This window comes from Rhodnius prolixus, unplaced genomic scaffold, assembly GCF_049639745.1.
Source record: "Rhodnius prolixus isolate KJV_2025 unplaced genomic scaffold, Rpr scaffold_1, whole genome shotgun sequence".
NCBI lineage: Eukaryota > Metazoa > Arthropoda > Insecta > Hemiptera > Reduviidae > Rhodnius > Rhodnius prolixus.
Genome location: NW_027411581.1, coordinates 6,809,731 through 6,833,959, shown reverse-complemented (window position 1 = coordinate 6,833,959; position 24,229 = coordinate 6,809,731). Strand labels below are relative to the sequence as shown.

Genomic DNA, 24,229 nt, shown 5'->3' with positions numbered 1-24,229 from the left:
CTAGATGTTTACTAAATACAGGTTTACTACATTACAAGCACTTTTATGTGAAGCTTGATATACCATATCCTTCCTTAAAATCCATGTTCACAAAAAGAATTGCAAACAATTCCTCTTTGGAGAGGTATTTCAGGAGGATATATAAATTAAATCAGTAGGAACGAGGTTTAAAGACAATCGAAACTTCCTAGAAAATCGTGAAATACTGGAAAACAAAATTATATCCGGAAAGGCAAACATTAAATCCGCCAAAAGGGCCAGAAGGTTGTGAAATATCAAAACGATCTACCAAAACCACTCTGAAATACCAACTCGCACAAATCGAGCATTTCCTTAACACAAACTTTTCTTTTGTCTGAGTACGTCGTTACTTTCAGCGATGAAATATTCAAAATTAATTAACAAAGTGCTGAAATTGAAATCTACACTATGGATATAACTAATGCAAGACTGAAACAGCTGCTAATTAATCTAGCTTTTGTAGTCTATACTCTATACAACTGTAGGATAATGTATTGAAGCTGTATAAAGAGTATGGCTTACAAAGCCTTTCTATGGCGGCCGTGGAACATCAACTACGTGCTTAAAAAATTGCACAACCTAAAAGAAATCAAGTTTTTGCTTGGAACTTTCACAGTTCATTTACATTAATTAAAGTAGAACACAATTACACCTGAGGAAAAATGACAACCATCATTGAATTAAATTATGGTACATATTAATAAATAATCGATAGTTTACGGTCGACATTTTTTGGAAGATTTTATTCAATAAAATATTCAGTCGATTTTATTCAATAAAATATTCAGTCTTCAACAAAAATTTTATAAAAAAGTAGAGCATTAAACTTCTACAATACCAAATATTATCAAAATACCAACAATGGCCATTTAGCCGAAGAAATGCCGTTTTTTTTTTTCAAGAAATCGTCCGACCTTTGGACCGATAGTAATTTACCCAAGTTGCTTTATCGAGCCGAAACGACAGTAACATGTGAAAAACATATACGGACTTTGTCTGTAAAACAACTAATAAAAAAAAAAAGTTTTAATCCTTACGAACTTCGTCCCTTCACAGACAGCACATCGATTTCTATCCTGAGACTAATTTTGATACCCATGTTAAACTTGATATAGTTGCAATTTGCTGCCAACAAGGCAATGCTCTACTTCTTTAATAAGAATACTTTCCACACTTTTCTACTTTCAAGAACTAGTCGAAATTTTGTGTTGGCGCTTCCCCTCGATCAACAAATAACTTAAAATAGCTGCGTGGTAAATATTAACATAGTAGCAGGGAAGCGATTAGCTATGGGGTTAACGTATTGGATTCAAACGAGGTTCGAATCCAGCTGCTGACCCTTAGATTTTTCTCTTTCTGGAAGCTTCTTACAGCACACTGTCCGGTGATTGACAGTGTTGTCAGTAACGAGAGAACACTGTCCGGAGGCCGGCAGCGCACTGGAAAAAGCTCCGGGCGCCAATAACCTCAGATGTTGACGCGCCCTTAAATTATAAAAAATAACATAGTAGCGTGCAAACTCAGGGATGAAAGTGCTGACATTGAAGTCAATAAATAAGCTGCCCTATAAAACATTAAAAATAAACCACTCAAAGCACCTACTGAAGGTACAACGTCATGCAAGTGTGGCCCATGAGACAGTCTCACAGAGTCGCGAGCAGCGCTCTCAAGTATCATTTTAACAATTTGCGCCTTCCCAGTAGATCTCATTGAAGGAAAAAAAAAAAAAAAAAAAAAAAAAAAAAAAAAAAAAAAAAAAAAAAAAAAAAAAAAAAAAAAAACTGCGTCTCAAATGAGCCTAACCTTACAGGCAGAAACTAGGGAAGTAAATATACATTTCTCAAGTAAAATTTATGCGAACAAATGGATAAGCTTACAGGATATCTGTATTAATACCGGAAATTATCTTACCAGGTCAGAAACATCAAACAAAAACAAAGGAAAAAAAAGTAATAGCAGGAAATGAGATGGTATTAAAATATGGAAGTTGTTGGAAGGATAACAAACTATAACCTTCACTCCCAACCAGGGCATGGTCAGCCGGCATAAGATTTGTGAATAAAATTGAATATTTATTCAACGAGTTTCACCGCATCTCAGTAATAAAAACTCTTAACAATGTGAGAATGGACAATAGAATACAAGAGAAGATAATAATCACACACCAAGAAGGAATCTCTAATGCCGCTTGGTTACCTCACTTTTCCGGTTTTCAGGAAAAAGAAGACGAAGTAATACTAAGCAAAAAAAAAAACAAAACCGTATGAATTCAATTGTTTGGGACCAACAAGTAGATTCCACACAACAATTGCAGTAGAGATAATGTATTTAGCAATTACTCAAAGTCGGTGAACACACGCTTTGGATTAAAGATAATTGTTAAGGAAATGATTTGATTATAAAACAACTGATTCGAGCAGATTTTTCTAAAATCATTTCAATAATAATTTACTTATTCATTCATTTTCTAAATATGACCGTTTACAACAGGAAAAAGCATGTAATAGCTAAATTAGTGTACATTTTCCTTTGTAAAAGCGACCATGTACCTATTTAACCGAAATTTTCTTTGAATTATAAAATAGAAAAATTCATTCTACTTCTAGTTGAGGTTGGAGAAAACACAGAATAAAATGAAGATGACAACTTCTATTTGTCAATAATCATTTGCTAACCATTTTAAATTACCCACTTTGTGTGCACGAAAACTCGAGTATACTTTTTTTTGGTTTAAATGATGTAAGTTGAAAACAAAATAAATAAATGATTCTTCTTTCAACGATGCTTCATGAGGTATTCCCAGTTCTTCATCTCACAGTTTAAAGGTACAAACATCTGACAAAGTTACTATTAAGTGTATCAGATGCCTCCGAATCCGACTTCTGTGAGCTGTAAGAGACGTAGAAAATCCTTAGATTCGGACAGTTTAGTGTAATACCACGATTACAGGAGTGGTACTACTTCAAGTCTACTGCAATTTACGACAACGAATGGCGTCCTTTCGGGATTACAGGTTATTTAACAGAAAAACAATTTCCATCAGATATACTTTCCTACAACATCCAGGAATGTTTAAGCACACAGTCAGATAAAAATAATGTTTTCCAATACAGATCTTTAAAGGGACTCAACCCAGATTCTGGTAGCTCCTAAGGACGTACACCATAACGCGTTCATCGTCCCTTGTGGGCTACTTAAGTTGAAATACACCCGTTACTTTTACTTTAATCAGAGAAAGGCAGCTTTAAGTGTTATCAAAACTTAAATAAATATAATATCTTAAGCCACAATGATAAGATTAATATAGGTTATTTAAAAAGAAGTCTGCTAGTTAGATTTGTCAAGGCTAAGAATGATGTATTAAGGTACAGGAAAACCTAACACTGCTAATTTTGTTTTAAAAGAAATTCAGACGAATAGAACGTACAGTTAATATATCTAAAAAAAACTAATTCTATTTGAACGGATCAAATCAGGTGATCTAGGATTCGACAAATTTTAATAATTGTACAATAGTTGAAACTCGAAAATCACTTGTACGATTTTACTTAAAAAATCATCAATTATACTTTATCTACTTTACTGTACCATTATAATTAAGCAATATACAATAAAAATTAAACATAAAAGTGAAGTTTCAATAAAAACCTCGCAAAACTATCTCTTAGGGAAAATCTCAACGTTCTAATTTTTGTACTCCGTTGTACAGAAACATTTTTAATTCTTATTAATATTATACATTTTGTAAAGCTAGAAACGATACATTAAAAAAAGTTAGAGCTTCGTTCAACCCTAATACCAATTGAGAAGAAATGAGTTGTGGAACTATATGTATGCTCTGAGTACCAAAGTTTAAAGAAAATCACAGAGGCCCCTCCACAAAGAAAAAATATCTTCAGTATTTACTACAGTATTACTTCTATTTAGTTAAACGAGCTATTTTAAACAAAATTATATATTTTGACCACGATTAAATACTATACACGATACTTTCACGAGGAAACATTGCGAATATGAAAACAGGAAACAGGAAAGATGATCTCTAAGGTGCTATGTTCGGCTATATCATGTATTCACACAATTAAGAAGGGTTGAATGTATTTCTTAGTAAGCATCAAATTAGTTTCAATAATTCAGTTTTTAAAGAAAGCTCAAAAGTTTAGAACCTTGAAAATTGTATTAAGAGAAAGATGCGTAAATTTACACCAGATTTCTTCGAAACATGCATTTCCGGTGGAAACGCATTAAAAATTTGAACGAGCACATTAATTTCTTTAGCCAGTGGTTCGAGAAATTAATAAAATAAAGATCACAGAATAAACAGTTTTGTGGGCAAAGAACGGGTAAGTAGTACAGGGCTCTTAAAGTAAGCTAAAAATAAAAAGGAGCACAAAAACAAAAAATGTGTTAAGACGAAAAAAATAAAATAACTTACCAAAAATGTTAACAGTAGAATCTTCATAATTAAAAAAAAAATGTTGAACACAGCACTGATAATAGTAACTTCCTTTTTTTGTCTAATCAATCACATGTTGTGCAAAGGCCCCCGGACTTCTCATTGGTAAGCTTTTGCTTTCGAAGTTTAACGCACAGTGTTTGTGTATACATAGTATACACCTTGAACTTGGCCGACCAGTATAACAGAGTGGGGCATACAAATAGGAATACCCCACTCTTTGGAAATCTCTAGTTCTTTTGCATTCGGCCACTTCAGGGCAACCCTCCTTGGTTCTTTTTAAGCAGTTCAATAAGTAACATCAAGTTCATTGGAAATGTTCCATGTATTCCGTGAGTTCTTGCATTCCCTTTAAACGAAACTGAAAAAAAAAAAAAAAAATTAAAAAAATTATTATACTTCCTTATATGAATCTGACTATATGAACCGCATAATATTCATATTTGCATTCTAATAACTATGCTTGGCCAGCCATCCGCGTCCGAAATTTACCACGACTAATTTCATTAACGTCTCAAGAAGCATCATATTTCTGATTATTGACTATTGCTTTTGAAAAAATCTGAACACTTAAAAAACTTTCTTTTACCACGATTTACGTAATTAAATTTTTAATGGAAATTAAAATTTGATGAAAAGATAGTTGATTTAAACATTACATACTATACTAACTGAATCAATATATAACACTTTTGAAAGACGCGTGACGTCTCACCTCTCTTTCACTCTACAAACAATCAATATTCACCTGAAACATAAGTCTCAAACCAAATGGGAAGACTTAAAATATTTTTCAAGAACAAATGAAACCCTTAGGAAATTGAGTTTCAGAAAAAATCTTTACAGAAAACTTAAAAAATATCGTTCTATTCGTTTCATTTCCTTAGGACTATTATCCTTTTTCCGCAAATTCAAAATTACCATATCCGTTAATCTCTTTCAAAAACATCAAAATAGTTAGGTCAAATGATTGTTGTGTTTTTAAGTGCTGTTAGCTTAATAGCGTCACAGTTAAAACAGAAAAGACATGCTCCTAGTCTGTAATTTAGTTTATTATATCCTCGTGTAAATTTCGAATGGAAAAAAAAGTAATAAGTAAACTTATTGAAGTAATGGCGAACGGCTTCGTAGTAAAAATTTATAGATGGAAGAAAAGGAAATCCGGAAGTAAGTTACCGATGACAAAAGAAACTCAAAAACGGGTCTTTAAGTACCGCCAATATTCTTCTCAAACCAAAAATGCTTTTTTAATAAGGCTCTACTGGAGTCAGCAAAAACTCTAGTAAAAAGATGAACTGTGAATTAGAATATAGCGAATAAGCTCCAGGGCAATCGTAAAAACACTTATTTATTAGATCTAAGACGAAACAGAAGACAGTGTAATTATGAGCTTACAAGCAATTAGTTAAGAGCATTAACTAATTGGTTCGTGCAAACAGAAAGACTAAGGAACACAAGCTGGTGCCCTAGCTCATTGCTATTTTAACTATCGGAGAAAAAACCAACTTCCTATCGCCGTGATATCGTTTAAAACCTCCTTGATGCAATAAGTGATGGCCACTAACTTAAAATGCAAGACTGCGGTACCTTTCCTAGAACCGCACGAGTATGAGACCCTGGCCCATGGCAGTATTTCTATCAACCCTAACACCTTTCATTTCTAAGGTGCCGTCGGTAAATCGGATAGAATCATTTGCTGGGAAACATAAAGGTGACAACGATTAATTTTCAACGGAATGATGAATAGAATCTGGAAGTGAGGAGAGAACTACACTAGAAGGGCTTGATTGTGAACTGGGATAAGAAAATCCCGTACTGGAGAAATAAATAAGGTGAAGGTATATCGATTGGTTAACACCTTATTTGGGTGGACAGCATATGTTTAAAAGATTTGGAACGAAGTACAAAACACAATTCGTATGTGAAAAAATATAAACCAAGCACTAGTTTAGGAACACCAACAAGAAATTAACCAAATAACAAACAAATAATAACTTACCAATCATGTTCCTCTTCCTCGGAGATTCAATCCTAGTACATCAATACGTATTCAACAAAGTTTAGTTTACTTTTTCCTAAAACAAGTTTATTCAGAACTTCTTCTCTCATAACTTCTTTTAAACAGTAAATATAAAAGAAGAATTTGAAAGATATATGTACATATTCATAAACAATTTAAACTGTCAAAATAAAAAATAAGAAAATTTCTGAAAGAACTTTTCTAACTTCGCACAAGAATCGTACCACAATCAAAAATACGGTTAGAAAGAAATACATATTAAAATCATATTTCAGATCCATATTTCTCATAATTCAACTAATAACTATGAAAACATTCTTACAATTTCCCAACTAAGTACCATCCATCAACCATAACAGGACGATTCAATAGAAAGTGAAGGTATACTTTAACCTAGCACGAAGATTGTTAGAGATAACAGTGATAAGTTGACTGTAACCTAATACGTGTTGTGAATGAATTAAATAAAAAACCCAAGTTATGTATAATTTTAAACGTTATTTTTCCAATAAATAAGTTTTTTTAAAAAGACCACTTATTTATTTTAGTTATATAAAATTACTCTATTAGGTGTTTATAGCTAAATAAAGAATTACTGCCGAGACATAATGATAGTACTCTTAATACGTGGTGTATTTCTAATACTGCATGCCTAATCTTTTTTTCTTCTGCAATAGCTGAACATGTTATTAAAATATAATCATTTAATTTGACATTAGATTTCCTTATAATCACTTCCTCTAAGTAATAAAAATTATACTAGACAACTAGTAATTACATTACTACAATAAATTAATTACCTATACTGAGGTATATACATTTAAAACAGAAAAATTAGATGGCAAATTTGCTGTATAATTTTTCATCCTATACAAATTATTACCTAAACATGAAGTACGTAAAACAATACATACATACCAGTAAATAAAATACTATCGCCAGTTGTTAGGAATTTTAAAATATTGTGAAAACCCTCATTCAAGATATTTTGGACTAGATAATTTCTTCAAACAAGTACTGTATTTGGCTGTTCGATACAGAATATACATATATAGCGGGAGATATTCTGTTCTATGCACATTCGAAACCTCATTGATCTCGCTCGACAAAAACAACACATTTGGCTATAAAAGAATTGGTATGTAGTATGTGAGTTTTGGGAGCAGTTATAAGCTGGCTAGCAAAAACCAGAACTCTGAATATGGCATCTCACAACCTTAAAGATTTTTATTCTATTTTGGACAACTACAAAACCTTTCTAAAACCTGATGAATGAAGAAATAGGTAAATTAACAGAGACAACTGAAACACAGCTACAGAACTCCAGCTACATCGCTCTATTATACGTTCAATATTAGCAATTCTATGGTTTGGAAAAATGAATTTAGAAAATACGAAAAAAAAACTGAAGAAATTTCCTTCTTTTTTTTTACAATGCTTCTAAAATATAAGAGCTTAAACATTTACTGGAGACGATTACAGAATTAAATTTACAAAAAATGCAGAAAACAATTCAGAATGATGAGTGCCTAGAAGAAGTTAACTTTGAAGAAAGTACAGAATACGTAGTGCTATTCTTTTCCTGATGTAAGACAACCTTCAAAACTACCCATTTAATAACGAATACATTATAACTATGGATGAAATATTTTCTGGCGTACTTTTCATTTCCGCAATAATTAGTTTTAAAACAAATTATCAATACTTTCTTACGTTAGTATTCGTCCTTTTACTTTCCTTCCGAAGAAATTTTAAGCTAGGCAACTCCCAAAACGATAAAGTTCCTTTTACCTCTGTAACACAAATTACCTTTAAGTAAAGTTATTCATTCGTATTATAAAATACATAAATGTAATAAAATGACAATAATTTAATATAAAATTTATGAAAATGGTTGATTAGTCAAAATCTTTTTAATATCCTACAACATTGTACGAAGAAGTTAGTGAAAACTCAACTTTATTGAATGAGAATTTCTTGGAGATAGTTCCAACCTCTGACACAAAAAAGTAATGTGCTTACTTTCACCTGAAGAACTTTGGTCAGGTACCTAACATCATGTTCCTACTTAGGATAACCTTCCCAAACAGGTGTAACTCTCTCGATCATTTTTATTATAATAATAATCTCTCATAAAATGCCCACGGCTACTTTTTAGATAGTTTACTAATTTAAAAATTGAGAGAGTACACATTTTAAAAGCGACACATTGAAGATTAAATTTAGTACGAAATAATATCTGCTTTCCTTACCTCTAGGTGAAACTGTACATGTTTTTGTTTTGAAAGATTATCTGTTCTTTAAATCATACAGTTTGAATAATTTCAAATATATAAATTCCGAAAAAGCCGCGACAACCCCATGTCGATGTCGAAAAGTTAGCTTCTACGAGCTAACGGTACACATTTTTAAAGGAAAAACTGTGCTTCATTTTCTTTTTTACTCTTTCAACGGAAATCCTTCACGAGAAACATATCTTGAGTTCCTAACAAGGTAGGGTTCTGTAACCATTGTAGTGACTCTCCCTAGCTCATTTTAATTATTTCGAGACGAATACTCTACGACATGGCAGTAAAACAGCTCATCTGTAAAGCAGTGTTCGTTGAACACCCTTCCACAACTCTCCTACTGGACTGTTCAAGCTGAATGTCACTATCAGTCAGGGTAAGAATCAACTGGAAGACGAATTTACTGAACGATTTTTTTGATAATCGCGATTTTCTTTAACCGTCCTTGATCTCTCCTTTTGTAGGAATCGAGGAACTCAAAATTTATATTTACGGGAAATTCAATACCATGAATTATACACATCGCAATACTTGCTCTTTACTAGCAAGCGGAAATAATAGTTGATTCAAAACTCTAGGAATATATAAAAAAATTTTAAAAAAAACTAGAAACTATAACCTAGGCAATTGCAAAAAAAAAAGAGAAAGACGCGGGAGTAGTTCCGGTCAGGTTTGTTTTTTCTTTTGTGCTTACTACAGGATGATTAGCGATCCGACAACAGGTAATGTCTGCATGACGGACAGACGGCCATTTGCGCGTGCGCTTTGACATTCCTCCTTGTATGGAGAGGCTCCACAGTGACCTACATCTTAGATACCTGTTCAACCCGTTATACACAGAATTTCCAAGTGCCGCACCTATCACAACAGTACTGCCGCAGAGAATCTACAACTTGTCTGTAATGGCAATCCAATTTTTTCATCCTCTAATTATAAAATATGGGAATAACAGGAATTAATGGTACTGGTTGTAAAATTTAACCATTTTCTGTAAACATGGATTTCCAAATGTTCTTGAGATACAACTAAGGTCGATCGAGTAAAAGCTTTTATCCTGAATTTGACAAAACTCTTTCTCGTTCTAGGATATGTAGTTTGAAGAAAAGAGATATCACAAACTACAAAGTTTAATTACATGGAAAATCATTAATTGTACAGTCAACATTTTTCAAATCGATTGGCAATTTTAGGAACTTTAAAAGAAATTTGAACCAAAAATACATTTTTTTTGTTAAGGTCGTACTTCCAACCTACCGACTTTCATTAAACATAGAAACTGCTCTACCAGTACTGCACTAATAGTTTTGTATGACTGAAATATCAAACTAACTGTAATAGAAGGCTTATCCAGAATCTCCCAAAAGAAATTCAAATACCAAAAATAATTTCTCTCCAGAGAAGTTTCTAAAAGAAGAAATAGTATTAGTGTGTTCAGTTGAAATCTAGGAAAGTCATTTTTCAAAAAATTGAGGAAGCAAAAATTGGAAAGTTAGCAACTCATTAAGTACTTCTTAAATATTATTTTAACTGACGGCAGGACAGTTGTAAAAAGGTTAATCGACAAAGTTATTTAAAGGTGAGCTAGAGGGAAGCTTAACTCCCTCACTCACATAAATGCCATAAAGCTAAAAAAAAAAAAAAAAACTCAAATCAAAGTTTTAGATGATAGTGCATGTATGCAATTAGTACACTAAGTTTCATCGTTCGATCGTTCTGCGATTTACCGTTTTTCAGTTATAGTATAAAATATACATACGTATTAACCACAAATAATCAGACTGAAGCACTGTCAACAGACGAGGCTTCTAGGAGATATGAGTAGAATACTCAAACTAAATCTGAGTTCGTAATAAAAAATGAAAGCATGGTGATCTTGAGGCGCCGAAAAGCATTAAAACCATCTACTACTAGAGTCCATAAGGAAGATCATGAATGAATTTTCGAAAGCGCAAGACATTCAAGTTTATTTCTCATGTTTGAAGGGATATGCATTAATTGGCGAGCCAAAAAAAGTCTCAGAATTAAAGATTTACAGTCCAATAGCTCTCAAATCTTAGAAATTTCATTCCAGAAGTAATAATAGCTAATTAAAAAGGGAGATTCAAGTATACCAAATTTCAGGGCAAGTTCTTATAAGATCGTTTTTCAAAAGGTTTCAAGTCATAACAGACAGGTCACGCGCATGAAATAATTCAGAACAAATTGTCGCCGCCAACTTCTCTTTATAAGTGGTTTTTTTTTTTTTTTTTTTTTTTTTTTTATTTTTATTTTTTGCCATTGGCTTCCGCCATACAGCCAGCATCGTCTAGGTGCTTATCACTAGAATATCACTCACTCTCCATTCTTACCTACAAATACATTCGCTTCACACATTCATCATTCTACTATATACAACTATAGTACATAAACTGCAGCTAATGGATGGAGCAGCACTCTGTGCTCCTACCATCCTTCTACGAGCTTAACCAAAATTAAAATCACGTAATCCTTCTCTAAGCATTTTCTTCCATTCATACTAATTCGGCTATCGCTTTTAAATACATTCATATTTCATTGCTAGCTCTGCTGTCGACTTAAGCACATAAATGTTGGTGGAGAATATAATGTCTTCGTAGCGAAATGGTGCATCTAAATACCTGTATATATCGTCAAACATGCGTTTCCTTTCTACCACATAACGTGGACATATCATTATTACATGTTTGAAATCCTCCTCCTCATTGCAATCTACGCAAAGAGGAGAGGACCTTTTGTTGATCCTGTATAGATACGATCCGCACACCGCGTGGTTCGCTCTCAGCCTGCTTATTGTCGTAACAACCCATTTATTAGTGACAGTTCCCTTAAACCATGGGTGTCTAGGTAACTGATCTGCCATAGTTTTATAGAATCTACCTTTATCACCATTATTGTAATCTGTCTGCCATTTTTGTAGTGCTGCTTTTGCAATTATACCCTTGATATCGGTGTGTGGTAATTTATAATTAGCCATTTCCCCACTATTGGTGGCTTCCTTTGCAAGTGTATCAACAATTTCATTCTCTTTTATACCACAATGACCCCTTACCCACAAAAAATTAATGCAGACTCCCTTCTCTTTAAAAATGGCAATAGTTTCTACAATCTCTGCGATAATGTGATTCATTCCTGCAGACTGGTTGTGTATATGTGATAATTTACACAACGCACTCTGGCTGTCACTAATAATGGTATATTTTTCCTCCGACAACGAATAAATATATTTTAAAGCCGTTAAAATAGCAATTAGCTCCGCTGTATAGATGGATGCCTCATCTTCTAATTTAATTATCGTAAAATAGTTCCGAACCGGATCATACACAGCACTTCCGACTTTATTATTGATTTTGGACCCATCTGTAAATAAACGATATGAGCCCGGATAATGGGAAGAAATGTAATCTTCGAAGGCCGCGGTTCTCCTCTTTTCCGGTACCTTTATCAAGTCGAAGGAAGTGTTAACACTTAATTCGCTCAATAAATGTTCGTATTTTAAGTTGTACACATCTAACTTATTATTAGAATATACCTTATCTCTAAAGGTAGAGATTCTAATAAAACTTTCTGTGTAAATGGGGCCTTTCTTTTTTGTCCAATATTTGTGAGTGAGGACTTCGGTATTTAATTGGCTTATTTTATTATAAATTATCCGGTTCGTGGCTAATTTTTTTAAGACATATCGATCGGACAGTAATTCTATTCTATAAGCGAGCGGTAATTCGCCAGCCTCTGCGTACATTACGTCCACAGGTGTGCTGTTCAAGAATCCGAGACACAATCTGATACATTTATTTTGTAATACGTGAAGGGGTCGCATAACATACTTGCAGGCCTGACCGTACAGAAAACACCCGTAATCCAGTACCGCTCTTATTGTGGCCCTGTAGAACATTAGGGACACCTCCGGGTCCGCCCCCCACTTCCTATGGGAAAAGGCTCGTAGTGTGTTGAAGTACTTTTCTATTTTTAGTTCCACGGTTTCGATGTGTTTTTTCCAATTAAGTACTTTGTCCATTGTCAACCCTAAGAATTTTGCGGACATTTGGCATGGAAATTTCCAGTTCGCCAGTACCATCTCACCGGAGAGGCCCAATCTCCTCTTTCTAGTAAAAGGGCAGAGAACTGATTTTGGTTCTGACAGCGACAGCCCGTTCAGAAGTGTCCAGGATTTATAAGTGGTTTTCTTTAAATAAACTATTTAAAAATAAAAAACGCTCAGAAACAAAAAAATCACAGACCACTCTTTCCTATTCATAGGACATTAAAATTTATTTGTAGCGAAATCCTTACATTGAAATCTACCCACGATAGAAAATATTTCCTGTTATTCTTGTGCGCAACATGTAAAAACAACATATTCATAAAAATAATAACTGAAATAACTATTCCATTCATCAAAATTTCCATATGACTTATATAACCCATTGATTGATTACAGATTACTAACGATGCACGCTCCAAGAAGGAAAGGCGTCGTATTAAGGAAGAAAGTTTAGTGAAGGTCGACGACATATACATGACTTTAAAGCCGTTCCTTTCAATTCGAAAACAATAAAAAAAAAATCGTCCATATCACAGCTTTCGCAGATCACGATAACGTAATTGAATGTAAGAAAACACAATTATCACGTTTCAAAAAAACTAAAATAACTTTCTATTTGTTTGCCCTTTCATCTTTTAATCTTACATGCAGTAATTTTGAATTTTTACAAGACTCGAATCAATTTTGTCTCTTACCTATGTATAATTTATAAATATTCTTCGCATTCATCCTTAAAATTATTAATTTTAAAATTATTACTCACATAAATTTGAATTATTCAATTTCAAATGACTTAATAGAATAAAGTTTCCTGGAAATCAAAAATCGCTTTATCAGTCACCTTAAATTCTCGGAGTCCTTTTTAAAAGCTTAAATACTTTTTTATATGAATAACTTACTGCATACATTTTCTTATTATTTTTAAAAAAGAAATAACAGTACAAATATAACTAACGCTGTTTAAAACCCTTGAATCTCTTGACTGATTTAGGAATTAGGCACTTCAAGTAGGATAAGAACTATGTACGTAAACCTATCAGGCAAGGTATTAGAATTTACTAAAAGTGAAGTAGGTTACAAAATTATAACATCAGCTGATCCATACCTTACTTTAGCTGATGAAAGTTTTAGAAAATGTTCAATATTTTAAATGAGGAATACACTATGTTGAAAAGAAATGTAAATATGTATCTATTAAAGAAAAAAAAAGTGGTATAAACACTCACAATTTTCAGTTACTATAATCTCGAGAGGTGTTAATGGGAACATTTTAACTTAAACCTCAAGTTGCTCAAAATTAATCTTCCCAGAAACGTTGTTCATATTCAAAGATTTGGCAAATATACGATTTTTCGATAAAATCCTATAATAGAATGTCAAAGAAAAAACGCCTAAATTGAATTTTTCAGCAACTGTTTTGTAAAAAAGTAGCATGTATTCAACCACTATTCAATTTATACAATACTTGAATGCATATATATCTTCTAGGGATACTAAAACTAAATTTCAGACCACTGTGATCTTACAAGGTATAAGAGAAAGTTTAATATCTTTTTGGTTTCAATGATCATTCTGGAAAAATCTGATAAATTATATCCTCAGAAAAAAAAATAAACTTAAGACAATTTTTGAAAACCGTTTATTTTTTACAATTCTCTTCTTTTTAAACTAATATATATTTTCTTCTTTATGTTCACTGGTTTCACTAACGATTCGCACTAAGTATTTACAACTTAATTAAACTAGCAAATATTATACATCTTGTTTTTAATGATTATATACAACATTCACTGTACTAGTATGTAAATGCATTTTTGAACTTGTGAATAGTGTGTGACCTTAAGGAAGGAAGTTTACTGCATTTTCACAATTAAATCCTAACCAGTTAGGAAGAATAAACAATTTTTTAAAGAATTCTATTGTTTTAATTTCTTTTTCCCCAATGATGAAGTAATTACATGGAAAAAAACTTATTAATTAATAACTTTTCTAGGAAACCTTTTTTAAATGTAATGACTTTTAGTAAAATAACTAGGGAATGTCACACAAATGCAATAAATCTGGAGTAAGGTACAATCTTAATTTGTTTTGCTAAATGTTGCATTTAGACTTCTAAAAAGTGCTCGAGAATAGAGAGAGAGAGGGAAAGAGAGATTGAGCTTTCGTCTAAATTGAGATTCTTGACCTTTAAAAGACTAAGTAATTAATACTTCTTTCGGGAACAGTCAATGTTAAAATGAAATGATAATACTTTTTCTCTAGATTGACGAGCTGGACTGTTAGGACATTTTCAGAGCTAATTCATTAACCCACGCGAAAACATACAAAAAAAAAAAGAAAGAAAAATCAAACAAATCTTGATGGTGTTCCTGGTTTAGATGCCCAGAAGCTATAGATTGCAAAGAAAATATGAGCTACTTATTCAAAATCTTTCTAGTTTCCCCAGAGTCTTTGGTCATCCAAAATTAAGCACAAATTTCAGAACTAGTGAGCAAAATCCAGTTCAGAGATTGATGCAAATTTTATTTTATTTTTTTTTTAACAATTATCGAAATGTAGCAAGCAATCGATTCTTTGAAATGAAGATAAAAACTTGAATCATTACTGACTTGTTAGATACCACTTATTATCTGAAAATTTACATATTATTCAAGGGTATTCACTTTGACGGGCAATGCAAGAACTTAAACAATTACATATGTACTAGCAATATAAATACAATAAAATAATACAAAAAAGTAGTCATGAAAACGCACTAACAAAATTTTTCTCCCATGCGGAGGTACCTCTTCCAGTCCAATTGTGTGCCTTCCAACTTTCTTTTCCAAGGTGATTTTGATAGCCCACTCTTTGGTCTGTAACGAGAGAACAATGTCTGAAAGTCTCAGTGCACTGAAATCGTTTCAGGGCACCAATAAACTCAGATGCATTTTCAGCCTTTGTTTAAGTTGATATCAGATGAGCAAAAGTGAACATCTGCATCATAAGTGATACAATTTACATAAAATTCCTAGCAATTAGAACCATTAAGCTTGTTTATATGTTAGTTTTGATGCAAGCGAAACATTTAAAATACAGGGTGGTGTGAAGTCAGCGTATTCAATTATTTCACTAAAAGAATAATAAGTGGAAAGAACTGAAGCACTAATGCCTAGGGTAATGAGCAGTATATTGACTGATTTCTCACACATGTCCAGTGTTCCCATATCCAACGCCCTTTCAAGTTGGAAAAAATCAAACAACGTTGACTTTCTTGTTCGTTGGACCACAGAAGTGGGTCTAGAGAGCAAATGTACAGACTCTAGGCGATCTTCCATACTGAGATCAGCACGATGTACCGAGAATACCAACGCTCTGAGATTAGTTGGCAAAACTCCATTGCTACCATAAGACATTTTATAATTCAGAGATGACATTTGAGCAAATTTTCTTGCATACAAAGTTCTCAGTCTTCTATACATCAGCGGTGGATAGATGAACATCAGTTGACCCATCAATGCTCCGCCTATCAGTCCCATGATAAGATCAAATCTTGGTATTGCTTCTGCCAGCAATACAGTAATCATCATGACTGCCGTACGTAGTAAACATCGCTTCCATCCAAAACCTGCAGTCAACATTTTTTTTTTAAATTATGGTTATTAAAAACTTTATTAATAAGATCAATAATACCTGAGAGAAGAGAATAACCAACCTGGACTAATATGTAATGCTTCTTCAAGAATTTGAAACAATGGGCTGGCACCAACTACTATAGAAAGAATGATCTGAATTGTGACGATAACAAAATCAGTGTACAGTATGCCAGAAGGCTTCAATCCTTGTAATGTGTTGTACAGTAGATGAGTACCATATCTTGTGTAACACAATATAGATGTTATTACAAATAAACCTCCACTAACTAAAAAACAAAGAAATAATAATAATACTAAAATAACTTTTACAAAAATTAATAATTCATTGTTTAATGAGTTGAAGATAGTTTATAATAATGCATAACCATTTCAATTACAGACATAAATTCAGAAACTATTATTTTATCACCTCAACCACTAATTAATGGAATTGTGACGTGGTAATATTGATGAATGGTTATATAATTGTCACTGCTTTGAAACTGTTAGCTTCTTTGTATTATTTGTCACTTTCTTCAAACTGCTGTAAGTTCTTTTGGTATTTATTCAGATTTTTTTTTAAATTTTTCAAAGTCAATTAGATAGGTCTGATTAATTTAATTTATTTGATCTGTTATTGTATGTTTTAACAATAAAGTGTTTCTCTTTGATCATTAACAAACAATTTAGTAGGGGAATAGACCTCACAGAGTTCAGCTTTTTCGTGATCAGCTCAGTATGATAAAAGAATCATTTTTCATTTCTGATGAAAAGTAAACCTTGACCATTTTACATAAAATTGCTAACTGATGTGGTTTGACTAGCTTGTAATTATATCACAACCTCAAGTGATAATTTACTAATTGTCCTTAAATAGAACCAACAAAATTTATACCAACACCTGGGATTGGCAAAGTTAATAGCCCAAACTTGAATAAAGAAAACAACGAAAACAAACTATAATAACAAAAGTGGGCAAAAGTAGAGTCAAGTTTTCAACCAAGAAGCACATCTTGATTTCGTTTGTTTCTCTCCTTTTTCATTTAAAATAAAATAAACTATATAAAATAAAATAAAGATAATTTAGGATGTTACTGAATCAACAGTTACTTCATTGAACAAATTAATTGAAGTTCTTAAAAATACTTACCTAAAAATGCTATTAAAATTGCATAACCTAATTCATTTTTATTTTTCATATCCATCTGAATGGTCAATAACATTGGATGCACGTCAAACTGAAAAGTAATAGAACATCAATCATTATAAGTATTAATACTTTCTGTATTTTATTTAAACTAGAACCAAGAAACTATAATTAGATTTTTCTTTTGCTTTCTATTAAATTTACCTGAAAAGCTAGAATTCCATAGGCAATAATTATTGGTTCCCAAGAAGCTGAAGGAATAATGGGCAATTGATCATTAGTATTTACATCCAATAAACAATACCAAGTAAGCAGTGAAGAAATGATCACTGTAAATGCTGATACCAGACCTACCCATCTAGAAATTTCATAAAAATAATAAAATGTATTTCAATGTAATAATATTTCTAAAAAATAAGCCATAATATAATAGATTTTATTAATTTATTCATATATCTTTTATTCACTATCGCAATATAATTCGAAATACATTTGAGTAACTGGTTTGGCCAATTTATTCCTAAATTAAGACACATTCACTTCAAAGTATGTGATTCCATGATAGAGAACCTATAATATATCTAAACCTTAGGTATCCTTAATGAAGACTTTGGCCATCGCCAAATCCATCCATTCTCTTCTCTTGAACAAATTACAATTATACATAATACTTACTTCAAGTCTTTTGGACCTCCTAGCCACATAAGTGGACAGCATATTAAGCCCAGAATAAGTAGCCAATAGCAATATGAGAAATCCATGTCGTACGAAGAAAGTTTCAAGCCAATTAGTTGTAGATTTTGAGAAGCTAAAAAAAAATATATATATATATTTCTTATAGATCAATTTTAAACATTTGAAAGTACAATTTTATTTATTTTAATTTAATCAATTACCTACTAATAAATTTGGTGCGCCTCCACCAAATACAGTAAGTCCAAGAATTATTGTTACCAATCTACTTGCATTCCTTCCAAAGGCCAATTCCATTAAGGCTGCATAGGGATATCTTTCATAATAAAAAATTAAATTAAATAAATAGTAAGTTTTATTAAAACCATTGTCTAATCTACTGAAATATTTCTCATTAAATTGAAATATAGACAGTGATAACATGCTAAATTTTTAAGAACCGGTTCCATAAAGTCAAGTGATATTTAGGAACCTATTCTTTATTTTTTAAGTGTGAAGACAAATCACTTGTCTAGCCCCACTTAAATATCACTTTTTTCACACAACATGTCATTTGATTATGCTAATGACCTCTCGGTAGTCGATGCGCAAAAAAAAAAATCATTAAAATATAAAATATTACACAAACAACAGTTTAGAACCACTAACATTTGTAGTTCAAATTTTTTTGACAAGAGATGAATGACACGGGTCTCTAATTTCCAACTTTAGCCAAATTTTTTTTATAAAATTACAGTAGAATACATGACTTCAAACCGAAATTAAATAAAAAAAAGTAATTCTTTCAAAACGAAATCTCACGAGCAAGAGCGAAAGATAAATACGACGAAAACAAAACTAAGGGATATTTCTTTTCTTTTTCTTTTCTTCAATCCGTTGAACTTTCGCCCTAACTACCACCTCTGCAGTCTACACTATTGCGACCCAGTTAACGGCGCGATTACAATTTTGTACAGCTCCCGACTTAGACAGTATAAAGTATCAACACTGCATGGCATACAAAACTGAAATCAGAGTAATTCATTTATTTTTAATACTCGTAACTGGTTCCCAGAGGTTTCTTAATTTTAAAAAACTTTTCTCCTGAGCCGGTAGGATGCAATCACTAAATATAGATGCAATTATCATCTACTTAATACAATAAAGAACTTAAGTTTATTTTTCCTATACAATAACTGCAGAATACCGATTGGAAATTCGCCATCTTAGAAAAAAGAAACAGCTGAAAAAGATTTTATCCGAATATTTTTGTTTAATTGAGACAACTCGATTCGCTGAACGATACTTCCTTAAGAGAGAGTAAATTTGCTTGCCTAAAGTGGCCTTTAGCTAACGCCAAACCCTATATAATAAGTTAAATAAGTGTAAGTTTTTATTCCTGATTAAAGGAAATGGATCACTTCTTCAAGGATCGTCGTGTAATCCCATTTTAAAAATAGTTAAAAAACATTCTATGAACAAATGTTGACACAATCATATGAATCGCAGTGGAATTGATTTTACATCCAGTCCAAAAATAATCAATGTTATCACAAAAGATGTATACAATTAAACAACTGTTGGAAGGGAGTAAAGTCATCCATAAAATTGGCCTATATCTAGGATAGTTCAGTCTTCATTCCTAACCTTACTTTTATAGAAACGTCAAATTTGTATGAAAAATTCTTCAAACTCAGTTTTTGACGATTTCCTTCAGTTTAAAGAAGGTTATGACCATTTTGTTTGGCATTGTTATTAAATTGTTAATTTACTTAAGCATCTTTCGTTCCAAGTATTGATATAATATTTCAATGGAGTTAAGAGTGATTAATATTCCTTATCAGATTTAATTACTACAAAATATATTGTATATATGTATTTTAAAAAAGTGCAATTACCTCTTTTTTTTCAAAATATCTTTTTGTAATTGTTCCGCAATTATCCAACATCTCCCTAGCATTATGGCTGTATAAATTTGTATGAACAACAGGAACAATGCCAATGGGATTCCTAACCAACCTTAAAGAGAAAATTTGATTAAATTATTGATAATTCAGTGAGAAATTATTTTTCTACAGAAGATATTTTATGCATAAAATAAATAAATACACCTCTGTGGAAACCTTTATTTATAAATGCATCTTTTATAAGACAAATAAAATCTTTAATAAATGGAGAATTTGTTTAGCAAATGATTAGCTAGTAAAATACGCAAATAATAATTAAATGCCTACACTGAAATGGTATTTCATACAAAATAAAAACTTTAAAAGAATTGAAACTTACAACATGAGGGTTCCAAAAAATTCAGAAACTTAAAGCATCAGTTTCTCTCCAGATACATTTACTTGAGATCCTGGCCTACAGTAAATCACACATTCACCGTATGTAGAGTCAATTTATAATTTAGTGTCATCAAATTTGTAATATAAGTTTTAAAACCGATATACTTAAAGACTTCTTACGGCAATACGTGTAAGATGGTACATCATAAATATTTGGGAAGTAAATGGCCAAAAGTTGTTTTGCGTTACCATCGTGAAGTAAAGAACTATTTACACATGTGTATGTATGTACGTATATATATATATATATATATATATATATATATCCTTCCTCAATTCCGTAATGTGGTAGAGTCTCGAAATGGTAAGAAGTACCGGAGGACAAAAGGCTCTTGGGCGGACGTTGAGCATTCAGCTTCTCCAACGAACGTTGGAGATTCAGGGATGTAAAGGTAACTATTTAAGGCCAGCGTGCAAGATACAAGGCACAAATGGCTCACCTCACAAAGCGGATCCGGTCACTGGTAGCAGCAAGACACAGGCCAAGTATTTAAGCCGCTCAAATTATCCTTGTGCGTCTTAATAGCTCATGACAGGTTATTGACAACTAACTTCACAGGGCTACTGACAAAGTGTAGGTCCAGGCGACAGGATAGAAACGTCTTTTGCATCCAATGGGATAACGCTATTTTGTTAGTTATGTGAACCATGGCATTTAGAGGTTAGAGAAAATAATACTCAAAAAACTACTGATGCGAAAATCCTGAAAAAATAATTAGCTAACTAAAAGAACTTTTGACTCCAGTCACTGAGAAACAGAACCAGCCCTATGCTTCCCTAATCTAAACCCAAACTACATCATGTACTACGACTTGGTTGCTAAACGAGAATGTAACCATACCCATATTTAAAAGAAGTATGGAGAAAGTGGTACACCATAAAAAAACTGAGATTAAATTCGCGAAATGATGTGAATCTGATTAGAAATCATGCTATGAAATGCATTCGTTTCAATTACAAACTAGAAAACGTTCAACGCACAGATAAATAAAAATTAAACTCACATTGTAAAAAAATAATCGAACACAAAAATCTACATCTTATTTTACGGGCCCTAGCAATTTCTAAAATTCGCTAGGTTAAAACATAGTGTATTTGTAGGATAAAGGTTATGGTTGGACTAATAATTCCATGCAGGTTCGAAATGGTAAAAGCAGAATACATGGCAGCGCTATTACCTCCCTTGTGCGAATCCCCACAATCAGGCTCCTGCACTTCAGCCTAACCCAAATTTGCAATGTGTTTATCTGACAAATAAAACAAAACCTTAGTGATTAGAATTTTATAATCGGAAATAACTACCATTTTACTTAGTTTTTTTAGATTTTCTGTACATTTCTCTACGATTTTCTTTAAAATTGGCGTTATCAGTACACTTAACGGTAGTCTACAATTTTTATTGGAAACATTTTTACAGTTTCAGTGTGATGTACGGTCTTCGTGTCGTATTATAAAGGAGAGCAAAATGAGTTCCTCAACGAAGAGTTTGAAAGACATTCCACAATCGGTAGAGTGGGAGTTACCTCTAAAGTGTAATTTCAATGCATAGTTTTGCAAACGGATAATGTAACTAAAAAGTATGTATCAAAAATTCGTAATTTGAAAACATGCATAAATTAAGTTCGTAGTTACAGAAAGTCACGTGAGTATGTGCAAAGATACTTTCTCTAATTGTTGTTTTTCTAATCTTCTTAGAATGATTTAAATTTAAAATTTACCTTGACCTTAATTACTAAATAAGTTGTTAATTCAATAGTACTTACCACAGTCTATAATTGTACGTGGAAGAGCGATTACAGGAAATATTCCAAATAAATCGATTATACAACATGTAGCAAAAAATAACGACAGATTATTAACGTTCTGTTGATTTGGGTTCGATTTTACACTATCCATTACAATTGAAATAAACCAAAACAAAAATTAGGAAAACAAAAATGGACGCCTTAACTCGTGTAAATACTTGGGAACAGTATTGTACCAGTTAGACTGCAATATTAATCAGACAACTGTTTTGGAGAGGTATTATGTAATAGCGGCGACACATTCCACTCGACAATAAACCTGCACTTGTTGGACTACAGCAAAATGAAACCAGACACCCTCCCATTGGTTTCTTGGCCAGGTAAAGAAATATCTCAACTGGTGGGCGGAATATATTTCTTCTTCTACTGCTAAGTTTGTGAGTGTAGTTTTCTTAACAGAGAAGGTATTACTTTTAAGCTGTTATAACAATTGTTTTTTAATGTTAAATTAAAAATAAACTTTTATAAATTACCAAACTTTTATGTATTAGCAGTGGTACTAAATTAATACATATAAATTAGGTAAATACATAAATTTATTAATGTTGCTTAAAAAAAAAAGATTTGAAGAACTAATATTTTTTAAGGCGCGTCTATATCTGAGGTAATTGGTGCCCGGAGCTTTTTCAGTACACTGCCGGCCTCCAGACAGCGTTCCCTCGTTACATCACCGGTTTTAAGAAACTCCAAGGGGAAAAGAAACAAGAGGGCCGTCAGCAGGGATGCATTTACCGACACCTCCGCGTTTTTATCCAGTGTACACTCCACTCAACTAATTCTCTCCTTTACTAGATTGTTAATTCTAAGTAGCTTCTGCTATCTGATGGATTTTTTTGCAACTAACAATTTTTTGATCTAAGTAACTTCTGCTACCTTGTGGATCTTTTTGGAACTAGTATTCTTTAAGTAGCCTTTTTGACCTGATGGTTATTTATAGAACTTTGTTGTTTAAAAAAATAAAAATAACATTTCTTGCACCTTTTTCGAAAATTTTCAAATTAGACTACACGTTTCTATTTGTTAGTTGACGTAATAGATGAAAGAAAATTCAATAAAGAGAAGTACCACTTTATAAAATGGATTATAAAGCTTAAATTATATATATAAATAGGTTATAGCCTGTAGGTCGTATCCCCAATCTTTAAAAACTACAATTTCCGGGCCAGCCATTCTCATTCTCAGAGTCCTCTGGCTGCCCCTTCTTGATTCAACATCTTTTATCCAGCGTTTTCTATAGACTGGCCTCGTTTGCGTCTTTCCTAACTAACTATTTTCGGTCAGAGATCTTCATACATCCTCATTAGGATGATACCTACCTTATCTCACAAATCACAAAGTTAGGGGATACGTTGCCTTCTAGATAAACCACAACGTTTCCTCTAAAAGTCTACATCGAGGGCTAGCAATCTATTTTCCAAAACTTTTGGTCAATGTCTAGGTTTCCGGCGACGCTTATGTCACTCACTACATTTTCTACAGAAGCTTGGTGGTAGGTCTTCTTTGTGGGCATCCTTATTTCTGTACCCCAAAGAGTAGAACTCAAAGTAATAAACGTCTTTTTTTCCAGTATTAACTTTAAGGTAAATGCCCGGCTCAGATTTTTCCGCTAGTATAACTAGTTTACGTGGTATTTCAACCCCTCGCTGGTATCCAGCTGCCTATCGACAACGGTTGGGCAGGAGCATTGAAAATCTTGTAATTCTGTTTTCTTCTTATTAAGAATTAAAACCTATCTGGAATAAGCCTTCACCAATTGAATAATAATAATAATAAACAAATATAAAGAAGATAAAACACAGCA

The 24,229-nt window shown here is 32.4% G+C and overlaps 2 protein-coding genes and 1 long non-coding RNA gene across 12 annotated transcripts in view; 1 reads left to right on the top strand and 2 right to left on the bottom strand.

The window, feature by feature from the left end:
• Positions 1 to 13,927, bottom strand: part of NT1 (Neurotrophin 1) — a 42,433-nt gene extending 28,506 nt beyond the window's left edge. The window contains exons 1-5 of one of the 5 annotated variants that reach the window (XM_074126474.1): positions 13,745 to 13,927; positions 13,609 to 13,656; positions 8,211 to 8,290; positions 6,477 to 6,552; positions 4,457 to 4,838 (exon numbers count right to left, since the gene is read on the bottom strand). In XM_074126474.1, coding sequence (XP_073982575.1) covers positions 4,457 to 4,483 — 27 coding nt within the window. In that variant the 5' untranslated portion in view covers positions 4,484 to 4,838; positions 6,477 to 6,552; positions 8,211 to 8,290; positions 13,609 to 13,656; positions 13,745 to 13,927. The remainder of the gene's footprint in view (positions 1 to 4,456; positions 4,839 to 6,476; positions 6,553 to 8,210; positions 8,291 to 13,608; positions 13,657 to 13,744) is intronic. The other 4 variants (XM_074126467.1, XM_074126483.1, XM_074126505.1 and 1 more) reach the window with 4 other exon arrangements.
• On the top strand, positions 13,245 to 17,839 carry LOC141453423 (uncharacterized). Its single transcript, XR_012457988.1, has 3 exons — positions 13,245 to 13,411; positions 16,860 to 17,005; positions 17,706 to 17,839. It is a non-coding gene; the product is annotated as an uncharacterized lncRNA (long non-coding RNA).
• LOC141453371 (uncharacterized) lies at positions 14,467 to 23,199 on the bottom strand. 6 transcript variants are annotated; one of them, XM_074126525.1, is made up of 9 exons: positions 22,387 to 23,199; positions 20,177 to 20,297; positions 18,503 to 18,615; positions 18,282 to 18,414; positions 17,811 to 17,964; positions 17,610 to 17,697; positions 16,540 to 16,746; positions 16,033 to 16,452; positions 14,467 to 15,700 (listed from the first exon to the last, which is right to left on the bottom strand). In XM_074126525.1, the coding sequence occupies exons 1-9, from the start codon at positions 22,517 to 22,519 to the stop codon at positions 15,588 to 15,590; spliced, it is 1,482 nt and encodes a 493-aa protein (XP_073982626.1). In that variant the 5' UTR covers positions 22,520 to 23,199; the 3' UTR covers positions 14,467 to 15,587. The 6 variants fall into 6 exon arrangements, with proteins under 6 accessions (XP_073982626.1, XP_073982634.1, XP_073982616.1 ...); XM_074126533.1 differs by lacking the exon at positions 22,387 to 23,199 and adding exons at positions 20,565 to 20,639; positions 21,628 to 21,785 and having other exon boundaries at positions 14,467 to 16,452; XM_074126515.1 differs by having other exon boundaries at positions 14,467 to 16,452; positions 22,387 to 23,192.
• Positions 23,200 to 24,229: the final 1,030 nt, after the last annotated feature.

Coding starts and splice junctions, on each gene's coding strand:
- LOC141453371 (XM_074126515.1), bottom strand. CDS start 22,519: ATGGATAGTGTAAAATCGAACCCAAATCAACAGAACGTTAATAATCTG. Junction 17,698..17,810: donor ATGGAATTCTAGCTTTTCAG/GTAAATTTAATA, acceptor ATTACTTTTCAG/TTTGACGTGCATCCAATGTT. Junction 16,747..17,609: donor AATTTTAATAGCATTTTTAG/GTAAGTATTTTT, acceptor TTTGTTTTTTAG/TTAGTGGAGGTTTATTTGTA.